We start from the raw sequence: 18032 nt of genomic DNA on the forward strand, positions 1-18032 counted from the left end.
CTCCGGGGGAGGTGGGGCCTTCGGGTCGGACCCCTCCCCGTAGGCTGCCTGTAGCAAGCGTGGATTATAGGTGCCCCTCCTCTCACCTCGGTGTCCCTGGCATGGCCTCCCGCTACCAGCCCTCCCGCCGGACGAGCAAGGGGGTGGACACAGGGAGCCTCCGTGCTGGGAGGAAGCTGCTCCAGGTGGACGAGACCCGCCCGCCAGCCGCGAACAGGCGCTCTGCTGAGGCCTCTGCGCGGACGCGTCCTCCTCCCTCACTGATGGGAAACAGGAGGCTGATTGACAGGGAGGTGTTCGTTTCCTTTGAAAACCACACGAGAAACAGGCACAAGCAGGGTCACTTCCGTGGACACCACAGGAGCACGGGCTGCGGCTCCGTCCCTGGAGGGTCGGGTATGCCTTCCCGAGTTATCACACGCCCGCGGGCTGGCAGGGGCACCCGCACCTGTCTGTCTCAGCCTGCGGCCAGGCAGTGTGTCCCGGAGGCCCTTCCCGGTGCTGAATCATCAGGCGTCTCTGTCCTGGGCATGTGCGGAGTCCCCGGAGCAGGCAGGGCAGGGACCACCTCTGTGACCTGCACTCGTTCACTCCCCAAGGGGGTCTGTCGTGGCCTTGTGTTGGGCCTCTGGAGCGGGCCTTGGGGTAAACGGGGAGCCCGGTGCCCGCGGGGAGCAGACCACCTCGTGGGTGTGAGTGGCAGCGGCTGCAGACGCCGGGAGGGGTGTCTGAGGCAAGAGGATCTGGTCGCCGGGTGTCCCCGAAGGCGGGGTGGGCGGGTCCAGCCTGATGAATTCAGCCCTATGTCCATGCTCCACCCTTCTGAAGCCATGGGGGGTGCCCAGTCCCCTGTGTCGTCCCGTCCCGTCCCCCCCCGCCCCCCCCACCCGCTCAGCTGGGGACTCCCAAGGCCCCCAACAGGGACTCTGTGGGATTTTCCCAGGAGGAGCCCTGGGAGCAGGCTGATGTGGGAGTCAGTGCTGGTGCCACGGGGGCTTTAACAGGTGGTCAGTGACAGGGTGGCCACCCAGCGGGCACAGCAGCCTGCTCCTGACCATTGCAGGCGCCCGCTCGGCTGCGGACCAGCCCCCACAATTGCTGGCTTGGCAGCACGGCGAGTAGGTCACGCTGCTGGCGTTTCCCGGGCCGCTCTGTCAGGCTGCACCTTCAACGTGGTGCAGAGCAGACGGGTAAGAGGTTTAGCGAGCTCAGGGGAACGCATCCTGAGAGACACGGGCCCTCGTGCCTGGCTGACTCCGGGGCCGGACAGTCCCATAAGGCCCATAATTTAAGTGCCAGGCATCCATGAACTCTGAAAGTTACCAAACCCGTGCGGACTGTTACCTTTGCTGCTCTGGACGCCCGATTTCACGCAGGCGCCTTTGGAACGGGAGACACTGGTCCTGCCGGGGGCGCATTTGCTCATGGGACGTGTTTAGCAGCCATCGACCTGCCTCCTTGCCCACTTCTGGGCTCACAACATTCTGGGAACAGGAGGGAGGTTCCTGGTTGGGCCAGTGCCTGGACCTGCACCTGGACCACAGAGCCGGCCCCAGGGACTGTCCGAAGGTAATGCTGGCCAGCAAGTGGCTGCAGGGACCAGCCACTTGGGCGGGCCATCCATCTGCCTGGAGCTCAGCCCCTCAAGGTGGAGGAGCGGAGGCCGCCTTCGCACGCTCAACTCTCCAGTGTGAAGCCTGGGGCTGCAGCTGTTCTCTATTAACTGTGAGGACGTCATCGCGGTCCCGGCAGCCCGGGTCTAGCTCGTCCCCTGCCTGTCTGTGGACACGGGCACGTGGCGGGGAGTCTGCCTGCGTCAGGCGGCCAGAGGGAGCAGAGGCAGGAGGCCCCAGCTGGGGTGCTCGCCAGCAGGACCCCGTCACTGGGGCCGATTAGGAAGCTAAGGGAGACCCTGGGAGAGGGTGCCTTCCCAGGTGCCACCTGACCAAGCCACACATCCTCTTCTGCACACCTCAGGGCCACAGACCACAGACACTCACGGCCTCGTCACAGGGTGGCGGCTCTTCCGGACACACACCAGCCCTCGGGAGCCACCTGCCTCCCAGGACTCCCAACTGCTAGCCGGCCCAGGGCCTGCGGGTGTGTCACCGATGTGATCAACACGGAATTAACATTTACCCCAGAGGACAGCCAGCTCTTCTTGTCCCTTTTGCAGCCACTGACAGGCTCCTGGGGACAACAGGAGGAGAGGAGCCCTTCGTCCTGGGCCCTGACCAGCAGTGCTCTCCGGAAACAAAGGAAAGCCCTCCCCCACCACGAGCGGAGCTGTGGAGCAATACGGGGCAGGCCGGGCACTGGTTGCAATACCTGTGTCTGCTCACAGCCCGCCAGTGCCCCCTCGGGCACCCGCACAAAGTCTGCCCGCGCTCCATTCATCCCCCAGGCTCGCCTGCCCCCCAGCACTTGCCAGGTCAGCCGAACTGGACCCAACATGCCTCAGGATGCTGGGGCGCTCAGGCCCCCGGGTGGAGGCAGCGTGGCATCCTCGCACGCAGCCTGAAGGCCTCGCAGCTCTCAGCCACACGCGGCTTCACTGAGCAGCACCTGGGAGTCACCGACAGCGATTGTGGCGATGCTGGGTGGAGGCCTCGTAGCTGCTGTGACCCTGTGTTTCCTCCCTGCCTTCCACTCACTGTCCACACCGCCCAGGTCCACAGACTGTAATCCACGCACCCTGGTCTGTGTGCAGAGGGACACCGTAACGACGGATGTGTGATGTGAGTCCAGCTGGGACACGCTGTCCCGTGGTGAAACCCCGGAGCTGAAAGCTCAGGCGTGGACCTTCATAGGGGATCACTCGCTGGGAACCTTCCTCACCATTTAGTCTGAGTGCCGCCTTCACCTGAGAGACAAGGAGCCCAGCAAGCGGACACCTGCCCCAGGGCACACCTGTCCCAGGGCACGCCAGGCAGCTCCCACCCAATGTCCCCACCCAGCTGCTTGGGGACCCACGGGCACCCGGTCACAGGGGCAGAGCAGCCAGCACACTTGCTGGGTCAAGATCTTCCTTAAACATTTTGTCTCAAGATGTAAATACGCTTTTAGTTGCTTGAGGAGGAGGCTGCCTGCGTAGGCCCCAGGCTGTGACGGAGGGGTGTCCCTCAAATGACAGCTCCTTGTCACACTACAGTCTTTGAAGCTGCACGGGCACGTGCTGGCAATGTGTGCGATCGCTGTCACTCAGACAAACCCCGACCACCGAGATGTCTCTGGAAATGGGCATAAATGAAGACGACGAGAAAACAGGACACGGGAGGCGAGCGCGGAGGCAGTGGCCCGGGGTGGAGCCGGAGCCGAGCCGAGGCAGCACACGGGCACCGTGCGCCTTCCCCCGACACCCCTTGCAGGACCCGGGCCTGCGGCACCCTCTCCTCTCCCGTCTGCCTTCAGCTGCATCCCAGCCTGTTCTCAGCCTCGTCCGCTTCCTAGTGAGGAGGCGGGGTGCACTCGAAGCAGCTCAGAGCCTCGCCCGCGGGCCAGGGCGGCGGGTTACCCTTGTTCTTCAGGAGTGGAAGCCGAGGGCCGGGAAGGAGAGGCGGCCTTTCCGTTCCTGGCGCTGACGGCTCCTCTCCTGACGCCGCCGTCGGGTGTGTGCGCCGCACGCTTGTCCTCACGCTCACCGCCTGCGCAGACACTTATCAGATGGCGGCGGTAGCGCACAGATGCAGCCGTGCGTCCAAGTTCACATTCTCACTTTGATTGCTACAAATCCGTGGGCCCTCGGGTCCAGGGCTTCTACTGCCGTTTGCAAATGGATTTTTATAGCACATTAGTGCCGTGGGAGATTCCAAGGAAAATAGTTTTCTCGGTATTAGAAGCAGCTGTGGCTCTCGGAGCCGATGACTCACGCCCTCCTTTTTAATTGGGTGGGAGAACCGGGCGGGAGACACAGGGCTCAGTCAAGACGCTGTTTGTCTTCAGAGGGTGTCCTGGCCGCAGCCCGCCCCATCGCACCCATCTGCAGCCGTGTTTATGTAACGCTTTTTTCTTCTCACAGTTCCAACCATAAAAACAGAGCCCACCGATGACTACGAGCCGGCCCTGACCTGCGGACCAATGAGCCAGGGCCTGAGCCCGCTCCCGAAGCCCTGCTACAGCCAACAGCTGGCCCTGCCGCCCGACCCGGGGTCCTGCCTCGTGGCCGGCTTCCCGCCCTGCCTCCAGAGGAGCACCATGATGTCTCCGCCGCCCAGCACCAGCCCGAAGCTGCACGACCTGTCCTCCGCCCCCTACAGCAAGGGCATGGCCAGCCCGGGCCACGGCCCCCTCGGACTTCAGCGGCCAGCCGCGGGGGTCCTCGCCGGCCCTGAGATGCCCAGGCCCGTGGGTGCGCACCCCGGCTCCCCCCAGCAGCCGCCCCCTGCCCTGCTGCAGCCACAGGTGAGTCCACAGCTGAGCAGCAGCCGTCCCCCGGGAGGCCAGCCAGCACTCTGTCCCCACAGCCCCTCGACTGCATTGCCATCCGGTACCCAAGAGCCGACCTGTTTGCAGTCCTGCAGCCCAACCCGCCCACCCGGGATGGGCCACCAGCAGCACCAACTGCCGAAGGTTCCGGAAAAAGAGCCTGCAGCCGCCCGGCCTCTGCCGCTGCCCGAGGTGCGTGAGGACAGTAATCAGGGTCTGGCCCCCACTCCCGTATCGGTCAAGCGAGAGCCTCAGGAGTTGGACCAGCTGTACCTGGATGACGGTAAGTGCCCGCGGCCGCAGGTGGGCGCCTGGCTTTGCACCGTGTGAGTGTGCGAAGGAGGGGTGTGCGAACTCGCTGCTTGGCGGAGAAGTGCACCCCGGCTCCTGAGCCCCAGCACGGCAGGCGGCTCTCCCTGCAGACGTGTCACTGAGCGTGGCAGGCAGGACGATGGTGTGGAAATCTCGGTGCCGTGGCCTTCCTGTAAAATAGTAACAAGGCGCCTGTGGTGGTTCGCAGCGTATTTATGTAAAGGGCCGCCGTTTCCTTGGGCACAAGCTGGGCTGCGGCTGAGGGCAGCAGGCAGTCCTGACTTTCACCTTGATCACCATGATCTGCTCGCTAAGCGCCGGTCGCTAGCAGTTTCCTGGGCTGCGAGCACAAACGATCCACATAAGTGTAAGCTGTTTCCCGGACCTGGGCACGGACGGTCCGGCTGAAGGCGAGTGGGGAGCGGTCAGGGGCGCACACCTCTCCTCTCGGGGTGCTGCCCTGGCCTCCATCCCTCCTGGGCGAGGGCAGATGCCCGGCAAGCCCCTCCAGCCTGTGTCCCGTGACCCTGGCACCTCAGGGGCAGCCGCAGCCTTTCCCAGGAGGGGTGCTCATGACTGGGCAGTGTTTCACATTCAGTGGACTCACAGGTGCTGGTTCTGCCCTTCGAGAAGGTGCCAGCATGGGAGGTGCTGGCGTGTGAGGGGTGCCAGGGCCACGGCCCTGGGCCAGTCTCTGGGCCCCTCTGGATTTGGTTCGCTTGATGGCAGGAGCCAGACTTGGTTGAGAGGTCAAAGCTGAGTAAGACAGTCACCCTGAGTCCCTCAGTTCAGGGGACGGCCATTGTCACGCAGGCCCAGCCCCATGGGGCAGCCTCTGCTGATTGCCCTGCCCCTGTCAGCCTGGTGGGGTGCGGGCATGGAGCTCCGAGTGCCCAAAGACTGCACCCTCCTGCTCCTCTGGGCTCTGACACCCACCCGGTGCCTCCGATGAGCTCCTGCTCCCCCCGTCACTCTCCCAGCTGACACCAAGCTCCAGTCCTGGAGGTCCTGCCTCCAAACATCTTTCAGACGCCTGTGCCTCTGCATCAGTCCCCACGCTGCTTGCCTGTGTGGTCAGGACGCTCTCTAGCAGGTCGTCTGCTCTTCATTTTCCCCAAATACTCCTCTTGCTTCCCTGTGATCATGGTCACCTGTAGAACAGTGTAGAAGTCGCTCCCTGTCCTCAGCCTCCTGCCCTGGCCGCACACACACTGCCCCTCCGCCATGCACGAACCGCCCCTGGTCTGCCCACTTGTCTCCAGGTCACACACGTGGTCCTGGGCCCCTTGAGAGGTCCCGCGGCCCAGCCCAGTGCAGCTCCGCGCACGTAGGTTCTGTCTGCTCCGTTTGAGACCACGTTTGGGGGCCTTATTCCCCTAAGTCTCCGTCGTCCCAGGACAGTTATAAACAAAGCTTTTCAGTGTGGCCCAGGACAGCAAGGCAATGTTCGTTTTGGGGTCAGGATTGGGACCGTGGTTAAGACAGCTGTGCCAGAGGCCTCCCTAGAAAGCAGTAAATGATATCTATAAATATGTGCCTCTTTCATGCAAACCACCCCCCCCCCCGCCCATATGTGCATTTCATTGCTGATTCTCAATCAGAACCACGTGGGGAAAGCCTCGAGCCCCTGCAGAGTACCTCCTGGCCTTGGGCCCCTTACAGAGACGCTGATCCGCCCCCACGGGAGAGCAAATTCCCCTTGGCCTATTAGAGCTGGTGGTGGGTGCCCACGGCTGACCAGCCTCTGCCATGGAACAGCCGTTCCCAGAGGCTGAGGGTTCTGGGATGCAGCCTCCCACGTGTTAGGCTTCCCTCGATGGGGCTCCCCGGCCTGAGGGGCTGGAATTGGTCCGAGCACTCAGGCCTGATGACCTTGCCCAGTCCTGGCAGCGGGAGCCACACCTTGTCCGTCCCCGTCAGAAAGCAGAGCCGATGCCTCTTGCTGTCTGAGCAGCTGAAGTCTCCCGAGCCCGTAGGCATTTGGAATATAGCTGAGCCCCGCTCTCCCCGGAAATCTTGGGGTACTTAACGCTGTGCAGCCGCTGTGAGGAGAAAGCACCTGTCTCACCAGAGGGTGGGCAAACCGCCTGCTGAGAAGTCAGGGCTCCTGGGAAGATCTTTATTTATTTATTTTTATTATTATTATTGACCCTCTCCCTAGGATTTTTTTCCATCGATTTTTAGAGAGTGGAAGGGAAGAGAGAGAGAGAGAGAGAGAGAGAGAGAGAGAGAGAGAGAGACAGAAATGTCGATGTGAGAGAGAAAAATCAATTGGTTGCCTCTGGCATGCGGCCCAACCAGGGCCAAGGATCAAGCCTGCAACCAAGGTACGTGCCCTTCACCAGAATCAAACCCAGGACCCTTCAATCTGCAAGCCAACACTCTATCCACTGAGCCAAACTGACAGGGCATCATGGGAGGATCTCGAGGCCAGGTTTTTGTGCCAAGCCTGACCCCTCAGAACCTGGAACCCGCCCTCTGGTTAGAGCAGCGATGTCCATGCAGGTCAGACCTGGGACGGCATGACATCAAATCGAGGCCATGCCATGAGCACAGGAACCTGAGCCTCCAGCCTCCCACCCTACATTCTAAGGGCCTTTGGGGTGGGTTTGCACTGTGGTTCGTTGATGTGGTGGTTGGAGAGAGTGACCGTGGGTGTGGGCAGAACTACGTTGCTTCCATAAAGCTTGTGTGGTGCATCAGCTCCGTGATCTGATGCTTTGCTGGCCCCCATGTGAGGTTCTGTGTAACTGAGGTTTTTTACAATTACTTTGTCCAACGGGGACACGGTCAACATTCCTGCTTGTTGTGGGTGGAGGAGGGTTCCGGAGGGTGCCAAAGTGTGTGCTCGGTGTGTTGGGAGCACTGCCTCGGCCTGCGAGGGTGGCCAGGGCTGATCCTGGGCAGGGAGGGGAAGGGTGAGCAGCAGGTGTGCCTTTGCCAGGAGGGTACCTGTACCACGTCTCCAGGCCAGCGTGTCACCTGCCCCACGGGCCTCACGGTATCTCTAGAACAGATTGCTCAGCCTTTTGGAGTTGCAACACCTTATTGTGGTATGACCTCTTCACCCAGTTATGTTCCATCATTCTTCCCAGAAAACGCGCCTCAAAGGGAATCCCAGCCTATTTTAGGATGTCTTTGTTTGGGGTTGTTTCTACTCTCAGGTTTTGTTTCAAAGGTACTCAGCCCATAAATATATTTCAATTACAGTTTATTCTTTGGTTTAACAATATTCCTAAGACTTTGGCTCTCAGTTTAGACTTCCCGATCATAGTAGAACCACAAGAGCACGTTTTTTAAAGATTGGTTTTTATGGACCTCATGTTATTTGAAATGTAGATTCAAAAAATGTGACAAAAGCTGCACGTGAGCCCTGTCTCGGACAGGATTTCTGTGGATTGCTGTTGTCGAGAGCCTCTCCCATGGAACAGCCGTTCCCAGAGGCTGAGGTTCTGGGATGCAGCCTCCCACGTGTTAGGCTTCCCTCGATGGGGCTCCCCAGCCCGAGGGGCTGGAATTGGTCTGAGCACTCAGGCCTGATGACCTTGCCCAGTCCTGGCAGCGGGAGCCACACCTTGTCCGTCCCCGTCAGAGGAGCGGCACAAGGAGACCACCCCCCGCCCCGGGAAGGGGATGTCCTCGGTTTACTCACATGGAGCGTGCAGTTCACCCCCACACACCCTCACCTGCATCATTGCTTATGTGCCCCACTTTCATACATTCGCTGGAGGCATATCCTAAACATTTCTGAAGCACACGGGGTAGTCCAGCATTTGTGTGAAGGGGACCTGCACCCCAGTTTGGCTGAGACGGAGCCCCTCCTTAGAGCTTTACAACTGGAGCGATGGCTCCCAAGGCGTTGGCTTGTCTGCCGCCAAAACCCCCTGTTGTCACCTCGACCTCCCTGCCGCCTCCACCACAATCCACAATCGGCCCTTTCAGCTCCTCCAGGAGCTCTAGGGTTTCCAGAAGTCTCGATGTCATTAAAGCAGCAAGCAGGTGGACCAGGCGGCCAGGATCGTGTCTGCCCCGAGTCTGGGCCACGAGCCCCTCCACCCCTCCTTTCCTGAGCTTAAGCTGCTCTGGGAGACAACAAAAGGCTTTCCTCATGGAAAGTTTTACTAACCTGGCCCGGCGCCCGCGTCTGAGGCCTTCCCGTTCCCGACGGTGATTGAAAGAGTCTGTATTACGGTGAGCAGGCACGCGGCGTCGTTAATATTGTGCACGTTAATATTGTGGACGTCCTGCCACACGACGCAGAGGAGGCTGAGCTCAGCTGTGCACCTAGTTCATTAGGGTCCAGCCTGAATGACGTGGATGTCTGCATGGCGGTCACCAGGCGTAAAAACGGCACCGTGTGCCACACAGAGATGGGGACTGCGGCCGGTCGCCACGGGAGCCCAGCAGCTCTACAAGTCGCTCTCTTGAGACCCTGCGACAGGAGCTCATCCGGTTCCCAGCCCGGAGCTGCAGGCCGTGGAGCGGGACCTCGAGCTGCTCCCTTCCCGGGTGCCACGGTGGCGGCCTCTCCGCACGGTGTGTGCCTCTCTGGGATGTCAGAGTCTCTACACCAGCGGTTCTCAACCTGTGGGTCGCGACCCCTTTGGCGGTCGAACGACCCTTTCACAGGGATCTGCATATCAGATATTTACATTATGATTCATAACAGTAGCAACATTACAGTTATGAAGTAGCAACAAAAATAATTTTATGGTTGGGTCACAACATGAGGAACTGTATTTAAAGGGCCAGAGGTTGAGAACTGAAAGGGCCAGTCGTCTCAGGGCCTGACCACGCTGCTGGCGGCCTCGGGCACCGACTCCCCAGCCCACGGCGGGAGCCCGGCGCAGGCTGCCACCCGCCCGCCGCCCCCGGACCGGACCCACGCAGCAGCAGCAGCGGCGGGGCGGGGCGCGTGCCCTCGCCCGAGGAGATGGAGGAGGAGGCGATCGCCGACACCCCCGGGAACGAGACGGAGGATGTGGACTTCCTGCCTGGGCTGGAACTGGTCGATCTACTGGACCCCCAGCAACCGGACTGGCCCCTGGAGCCCGGGCTCAGCTCGCCCTGGGGGGGGCTAGGACTGCACCCTCCATCTTGCCCTGGGTCCTCCATTTTTGGGGCGGCCGCCATGTGCTCAGGAGAGTGCCTTCTTCCCGGAAGCCCAGGCCCCTGCTGGCCACGCCCAGGATTTCTTTAAACTAACCAATGACAATCAAGGGACGTGCGCGCCATAGAGATGACCCGACTCGCGCCTGGCCAATCAGTGGGGCCCACAGTCCCCTCTCCTGGCCTCACTCCACCCCCCTTTAAAACCCCCTGTCCCATCAGGCCTCTCTCTCTCTTGGCCACTGGAGCTTACCGTTACATCGGTGAGTGTGGCAGGGGAGCCAAACCCGGGTTTGAAATAGATGACTCTTTGCTTTTGCATCGGACTGACTGGCTCCCTGGGGGTCTTGGGAACTTTGAAATCTGGGCACAACATTTTGGGGGCTCGTCCGGGATTCCCAGGACCACTGAGGGACCCCCAGTCCGAAGAGTCTGACTGACCGCGGTAGGTGTGTGTCCTTGTGTGTTCTGTTCTGTTTGAGCTCGTTTCTGGATTGCCTGAGGGGTCTAGGCGGACGCGCCGTGAACGACCACAGGCGGGGGAGAGTTGGAAGACGTTCCGCTCCCCAGGAGGGATGGATATGCCCCTCACCCCAGGAGGGATGGATATGCCCCTCAGAGGGATGGATATGCCCCTCGCGGAAAGCAGGTCGCTCCTGCTAGCTAGTTTGGTATAAGGCCATTGTCTAGCTTTCGGGTTTGGCTTCCATGGAATTGGAAGCCTGTATTTTCGGGCCCTGTTTAGTGTTCTGTGTTTGTACTGGATGGATGTTATGGGATGGACTCAGACTGCACCTTTGGGTATTGTGATTGATCATTTCAAGGAGACTGGGGGAGGCTTTAGAGCTCCCTCAGGGGTTGGGAAGTTGTTAGGAATTGAATGGATTGTTTGAATGTCTGAGTGTGGAGGGAGGGGGACTGCCCTCCCCCCTCCTTTGTGTGGTAGTCCACGGCCGCCTGAGTGAGGGTCTGTGGAAACAGGTCACCCCCTCCCCAAGTAAATGCGTCTGGGATTTCTGTGCACTTGTAGGGAGAAAAGCCGGCTTAAAACTAATGTGCGCACCGTCCGATTTTGGATAGGGTTTTAAGCTAGCGTCTCCTTTCAAAAGTGCAGGATAAATCCCAAGACTAATCCATAATAAAGAACAGTTTTTCGAAAGGGAAAAAAAAAAAAAAAAAAACTGGTCCTTTGTTAATTAAGAAAGCTTTTCTTAATGGAGGGAGGAGATAGTCGCCTCCTGCCTGCAGCAAAATCTTAAAGAATGTGGTCAATTTACATCTGAAAAGACCAGGGAGGCCAAAAACCTGTCTTGCAAGGCTCGAATGTGGTTCTCCAGAGCCACTTGAAAGTAAAAAGTAATTTGCCTCATGAAAAATCTAGAAGACAGAATTAAATCTGTTGGTTAAGTATTGAGAAATGAAATCTAGAAAACACTGCCTTCCTTAAACTAAGGACAATTAAAGGTTATGTCAAAGTCCTTCAGGTAGAAACTGTGGTTTCATACTGATCTTAAAGGGCTCCAGTTACCTTGCCAACTCAGTATTTGGGAGACCCAGGATATGCCTAAGTTTAACCTAGGTTCTAGATAATGTGTTTACTTAAATATGTATCTTTGTTGTTTAAAATTGTTTAACTAGTGCTAATCACCTAAAAATTAAGGCTAAAAGTTCTAGCTACCTGGAAAGCATGGCCTTGGTGTGATAGGAGGAAAAAAGATATGTTAAATGGATGGTAGACCAGTGAGCTGGGACTGGTCACTAATGGTGGATTGTGAGAAGGGCTGGTTGTGGCCTAACTTCTCCTTCCTTGGTACCCCTGAAGCGTCAGAGGGTACTTCTGGCCTTGGTTTTCCAATGTGTTTAATCTGTCAATTTTGTTGTTTCGCCAAAATCCTCTTGAGTGACATTGAATGATTCTTTCCTTCCTCTTTAACTTTTGGGGGACTGTGTGAATGGATTAATAGCTTCTAGATGGTATTCACCATCTCTGAGACTTCCAGAGAGAAGTCAAAACTCAGACTGGCTACACAACTGAAACTGATTTGTTGGTATTTTGTGATATAAATGTGGACCGTTTCTATCTGGATGAGACATAGGTCAAAAGTCCTGTCCTAGGATGTGAGAAAGGGAGGCCTCCACATCTGTTCCTGTCTGCTCAAGATCCCAAGACTGTAAAGGTAGACGGTGTCGCGACCTGGATCCATCACACTCACGTCCGGTCAGCGGATCCATCCATGACCCAGAAAGACTTCATCACCAAATGGAGCATCGATCGAGATCAACACAACCCGCTCAAGCTCAAGCTACGGCGTGCTCGACCTGCCTGATGCCGGTAACATGGCTCGCGATCACTCCTGTCACCAGGAGCCCCCACAATACTGTGTAATACACTTAGATAATGCCTGCATCTTCATGGACAAGGCTCCAAAGAGACAAGGACAATTTATGGGGTCACATGTTTTTCATTGTATTGATATGTTATATTAACTTTTGATTCTTTTGCAGGTTTTGAATGTATGTTGGCTATCCTGGAAGGGAGCTGTGTGGGGTGACCCCCAAAAGTAAAGGGTGCCTAGCTGCCAAGAGGGCAGGTGTCCAACTGGGCAGGGAACGGTGCCCATCAGGTTTTGGTCTCTGTTGAGAGACAGCTAACAGTTGGCAGCCTGTAATACTGTCTTGCAGGCCTGAGTCACCATGCCCATGTCAGGGGTAGTAAAACTGGAAAAAGCCTGTTTAGAATAGAAGGTCTGAGGAATAGTTATGCATAGAAAGAAGGTTTTATACCAACAGTTACTGTTTTGTTTTAAATCCATGAAAAGGAATTAGCAAGGAAAGTCAGAAAATCTTAGAGTAGATCAGTATGTTTTTCTCCTTATGTAATTCCTCCGAAATCTGGCAATGCTAAATAAGTACGTTTCTTTGCATAGATCCAATGAGACTGGTTCCTAATAATGGTTTTATTAACGGAAAACTTTGACTGGAGTATCATGTTTTAAAGAGCCCTGTCTGAGCTCTAAAGACTTGAAGCCACTAAGAATGCCACGAAGAAAGCCTGGTATCCTGCTTGGGAGCCCTGAAGATGGCTGGCGCTGGAGCGTCAGGCCCATGCCCTACCATCACTGGCGGTTGGTAAGAGTAGAAGGGGAGCAGTAAAGATGCCTCTGCATCCCTGCGGAACCCCCACACACTCTGGGCCGCAACGAGTAGGAGGGCTACTGAGATGGGCCTTAAAGCCTGGAGCGTGGGCTCAGGTGGAGTTGCTACAGGTGAGGGATTCACCTAACTCAGCAGATACTGCAGGCAGGCCTGATGGCATCTGGATGGCTTGGCTTCCTGGCCCTACGGGGCACATTAAGGTTCAACCATGAAATTCCAGCAAAGATAGTCAGTTACCATTCTTGTTGTGTTTATGCAAACATCAGGACAGTAGATAAATTAATCTTGATTTGGCTTTTTGATAGGCATGGAGGAATTTTAAGAAGAAAAATCCTATTTCAATAGAAGTTGTTGAATCTAAAATGGTTTCTTTCCCTTCCACCAGACCATTTGTTAAGCTTATAGGGATAGTTCAGTTGATAGTTCTGTATGCCCAGTACGGGCCTCTAGCAACGGTGGAATAGAAATGCAGTCCGTCTCATGATTGAGCCGGAAGTTCCAAGACAAAGGGGGGATTGAAAGGGCCAGTCGTCTCAGGGCCTGACCACGCTGCTGGCGGCCTCGGGCACCGACTCCCCAGCCCACGGCGGGAGCCCGGCGCAGGCTGCCACCCGCCCGCCGCCCCCGGACCGGACCCACGCAGCAGCAGCAGCGGCGGGGCGGGGCGCGTGCCCTCGCCCGAGGAGATGGAGGAGGAGGCGATCGCCGACACCCCCGGGAACGAGACGGAGGATGTGGACTTCCTGCCTGGGCTGGAACTGGTCGATCTACTGGACCCCCAGCAACCGGACTGGCCCCTGGAGCCCGGGCTCAGCTCGCCCTGGGGGGGGCTAGGACTGCACCCTCCATCTTGCCCTGGGTCCTCCATTTTTGGGGCGGCCGCCATGTGCTCAGGAGAGTGCCTTCTTCCCGGAAGCCCAGGCCCCTGCTGGCCACGCCCAGGATTTCTTTAAACTAACCAATGACAATCAAGGGACGTGCGCGCCATAGAGATGACCCGACTCGCGCCTGGCCAATCAGTGGGGCCCACAGTCCCCTCTCCTGGCCTCACTCCACCCCCCTTTAAAACCCCCTGTCCCATCAGGCCTCTCTCTCTCTTGGCCACTGGAGCTTACCGTTACATCGGTGAGTGTGGCAGGGGAGCCAAACCCGGGTTTGAAATAGATGACTCTTTGCTTTTGCATCGGACTGACTGGCTCCCTGGGGGTCTTGGGAACTTTGAAATCTGGGCACAACAAGAACCACTGCTCTACACAGAGATGTGGAGCCGACCTCCCATGGACTCTGTGCCTTCGAGGGGCTCAGACATTGGCTTAAATATCTTAGTGTTTGTCTAGAATAGATAAACCCGACCATCACCTGCAAACCACCAATGACTGGCGGTTGGTGTGAGGACCATCTTGCTAACCTGTGGAGGCTGAGACAAGCATGGTCTCTGCTGTATCTTGGAAGGTGTGTGTGTTCGTGTTGGAAACCCGTTGCCGTGGACTCCCGGGAAGCAGCAGGTGGGGACCTGCCCCTTGGTGAGGAAGGAATGGAAAGGCAGGCACGGCTCTGCGTGTCCTCTGAGTCAGGTTGTCCATAAATAGGGCTGTGACGGCAGCGTGTCTTCTGTTCCTTCCTCGGTGGGGGTGAAGGGCTCCGGCGTCTGCGAGGTCCTGGGCACTTGGCTCGGCCGCCTGACGCACACGTTAACAATAAGCTCAGAATGCTTTGAGTGACACGCCTTTCTCACAAGCCCCGTTCTGCAGCCCGGTGATTTTCTATGTGCTTGGAAGGGAATCTGGTGGGTTTGCTTTCAACGAATCAGCCCTCTTCTTTCTCTTTTAATGAGAGGTCTTAGCTCATCCCCTTCTTTAAATGGAGAGTTGTTTGAGGTTATTAATTTGAGGAAAAGAAATGGGGTGGGGCAGAAGGAAACAAAAAGGAGGAGCCAGGGGTCTCGTGCAGCCTGGACCGGCGGCACCATTCAGAGCTGTTTGGTGCCGAAAACACTTGTCCCCAAGAAGCAAGAGGGAGCGGGAGCTGATGGTCAGGTAGGACTGCGTGCGGGCCAGGTGGGCCCGCTCGTGACTGGCTGCCCTTTGTCACAGGCGAGCTCTGAGCAGTAACAAGGTGTCTGTGCGTGAGCACGTGAGCACTGCACGGTTGTGTTGTCGGGGTTTTTTGTGAGATACACCGTTTCCTCCTGCAGAGAGGTGGGCGCCGTCCCAGAAGCACTCAGGTAGCTTTGTCTGCGTTTCGGACCAGTGTGCGGCGGTGGCCCGGGCTCTGCGTGCTCCTTCTCTGATGCTCGCCCTCAGGAACGAGCGCTCTGCACAGACGCCCTCAGATCTGTGAGCCGGCCAGTAGCATGCCACTGCGCTGTGTCACCGGAGCGTGAAGCCACAAAGCGGGGCATTTAGGAGCACAATAGCCACATTCACAAAGCCCAGCTGTTGATAGACCGTCAGGGCTTGGCGTCTCTTCGGGGAGAGCGGTGACCAGGGCAGTGCCGGGCTCTGTCTACATCTGTCGGACAACTGTGTTTTCGCAAGTGGGGCCAAGGCCCTGTAACGTGAGCCAGGCGCTTGGCTCTGTGCCCTGCAGCTCCAGGCGGAGAGCCAGCTAAACACGGACACTTCCAAGTGATCTTCCTGATACAAAAGTGTGGCCTCACGTACGGATTCCCGAGGAACAGTGTTCACCGGCTCACAGATGTCCATCAGGTCCAGAGGAGAACACAGACATTTGCAGTTGTACTAATTGTCTTCCCGTCAGAGCTGAGAGAGTTGTTCCCAGTCCTCAGTGACACAGCGTTGCCAACTCACAGAAAACCCAAGCGGCAGTTAATAGTAGTCAGTACTGGATGCGTGGCCTTCGGTACTTCCCCGGGTGACTTTTATATATATCCTCTCCGTTTTCATACCCGACCTTGCAACAATCCTCTGGGGCACAGCTGCCCATGGTAAGCCCACCTGGCAGAGAAGGAAACTGAGGTTTAGGCAGAAATGCCATTGGACTTGCTCCGCAGAAGCACAGTTAATGAGTGACAGAGCCAGGGACACTCCCTCAGTCTGCCAGCTCTGATTTGAACAGTCTGTCTGCTCTGCTGAGGTTTAGCTATAATGCTGAATATCTCCCCCCCTCCCCCCACTAGAGGTGTGATCAGCAAAGATTCCTGGTCAAAAGTCTAGCTTCCAAGTGCGAGTGGGCCTTGGGAGCTGAAGAGGAGTGTGGTGTCTATTTTTCTTCATCAGAGAACTTCTGGTGATTAACTGAGGCACATTTGGTAACTCAAGAAGGCCTGGAGGACAAATGGGACTTCCAACGTGATGGAGAGAGGACCTTGATGAATCCCTCCCCCCAGAAGCAATAAAAATACTGACAAAACTCTCCAGTCAGTAATTTCAGAGCCTGGAAATTACCAAACAGGCAGGACAAGTGAGAAACATTTACTCATGCAGAACTGGGCCTTGGTGAGAAGAGTACGGCCTGTGATGTTTTAACCTGGGCTGTTGCCACCTCCCCGCCAGCTCCATGAAAAGCGAGCACTTCACAGACAGTGCCGGAGATTGGCCTCTTTGGGGGTCCCATTAAGAACCCCATCCCCACAGTATTTTGACTCGTCATGAGCTCCCTGGAAAAGCTGCATTCCTCCGGCATCATCAGAAACAATGGGTGCTGGCCTGGCTGGGTGGCTCAGTCGGTTGGAGCATCATTCTGTGCAGCAAAGGGTTATAGGTTCAATTCCTGGTCAGGGCACATACCTAGGTTGCAAGTTCCATCCCCAGTCACGGCATGTCCAGGAGGCAACTGATCCATGTTTCTCTGTCACATCAATGTTTCTCTCTCTCTCTCTCTCTCTCTCTCTCTCTCTCTCTCTCTCTCTCTCTCTCCCCCTCCCTCCCTCCCTCCCTCCCTCCCTCCCTTCCTATCTCTAAAATCAATGAATGTGTCCTTGTGTGAGGATAAAAAAAAAAAATTATGGATGCTGGAATTATGCTCATTGGAGCTGCCCAACACTGTGGTCTCAATTGGAACAAACAGGGACTAAACCTAACTAGATGACCACGGCGGGGGGGGGGGCGGGGGGGTGGTGAAAAACACTGACATATTCCTGGGGACCTAGAAGACTGCACATGTGCACACAGATGTGCGCATGCTCAGGGAAGACCTAGGGAAAGAGAGGGCTCCAGTCATTCACCTCTGGCTGACCTTGAGACCCTGCACAAGCACGAGTGAAAGCTAAGGCTGACTTGTGAATTCCCTGCAACACACAGATCTCCTTGACAAATTGCCTAATGGCATTTAACCGACTGACCATTAAACTACACTAACCTGAGGGTGACCCCTAGAAGCCTAGTTTAAACATAAAAGCAAGATATTTTTTTTAAAGGAGGACAGAGAACTTAGTGGCCACACCGTTAGTTCAGAAAAGCCACTAATCAAGTGAACAGCAACAGGGAGAAGAAAAGAGTCCACAGTAACAACACATCATGGGGGAAGGGCTGTTTCTGCTGCAATATATTATCTATAATGTCCAGTTTCAACCAAAAAATTATGAGAAACACAAAAATACGTCTTATATGTGGGGGCAGGGGGGGGCGCGGTACTAACCCACAGGCAACAGAAAGTGTCCCGAGAGGGCTCTAGTGTTGAATTTAGTAGCCAAGGCTTCAGATCAGCTACTATATAGTATATGTTCAAAGAACCAAAGGAATCAATGTTTAAAGAGTTTGAAAGTGAGTATGACAACTCTCACTAAAGAGAGATATTCAGTAATGATATAGAAATTTTATTTAGAAAAGAGCTAAGTAAAAATACTAGTGTGTAAAAATACAATAACTGAAATTAAAAATTCATTAGATTGGAGCTCACAGAGTAAAAGAACCAACAAACTTGAAGGAAGGTTGATGTATTATGCAGTCTAAGGAATAGAAAGAAAAAAAGAAAGGAAAGTGAACATGGGTACATCATAAAGCATACAAGCATATGCTTAATGGGAATCCAGAAAGAGAGGAGAAAGAATGGGGTAAAAAAAAAATTGA

At 56.2% G+C, this 18032-nt stretch overlaps 1 protein-coding gene across 9 annotated transcripts in view; it reads left to right on the top strand.

Annotated features, from left to right (window-relative positions):
• The window catches only part of NFATC1 (nuclear factor of activated T cells 1), a 105731-nt gene that overhangs the window by 63000 nt on the left and 24699 nt on the right, over positions 1 to 18032 (top strand). For 5 of the 9 annotated variants that reach the window (XM_059706416.1, XM_059706418.1, XM_059706421.1 and 2 more), the window contains one exon: positions 4019 to 4708. The exons of 1 other annotated variant lie outside the window; for it this stretch is intronic. In XM_059706416.1, the coding sequence (XP_059562399.1) occupies positions 4019 to 4708 (690 nt within the window). The remainder of the gene's footprint in view (positions 1 to 4018; positions 4709 to 18032) is intronic. 3 more of the 9 variants (XM_059706419.1, XM_059706420.1, XM_059706422.1) reach the window with 3 other exon arrangements.

This window comes from Myotis daubentonii, chromosome 8 (genome assembly GCF_963259705.1).
Source record: "Myotis daubentonii chromosome 8, mMyoDau2.1, whole genome shotgun sequence".
NCBI lineage: Eukaryota > Metazoa > Chordata > Mammalia > Chiroptera > Vespertilionidae > Myotis > Myotis daubentonii.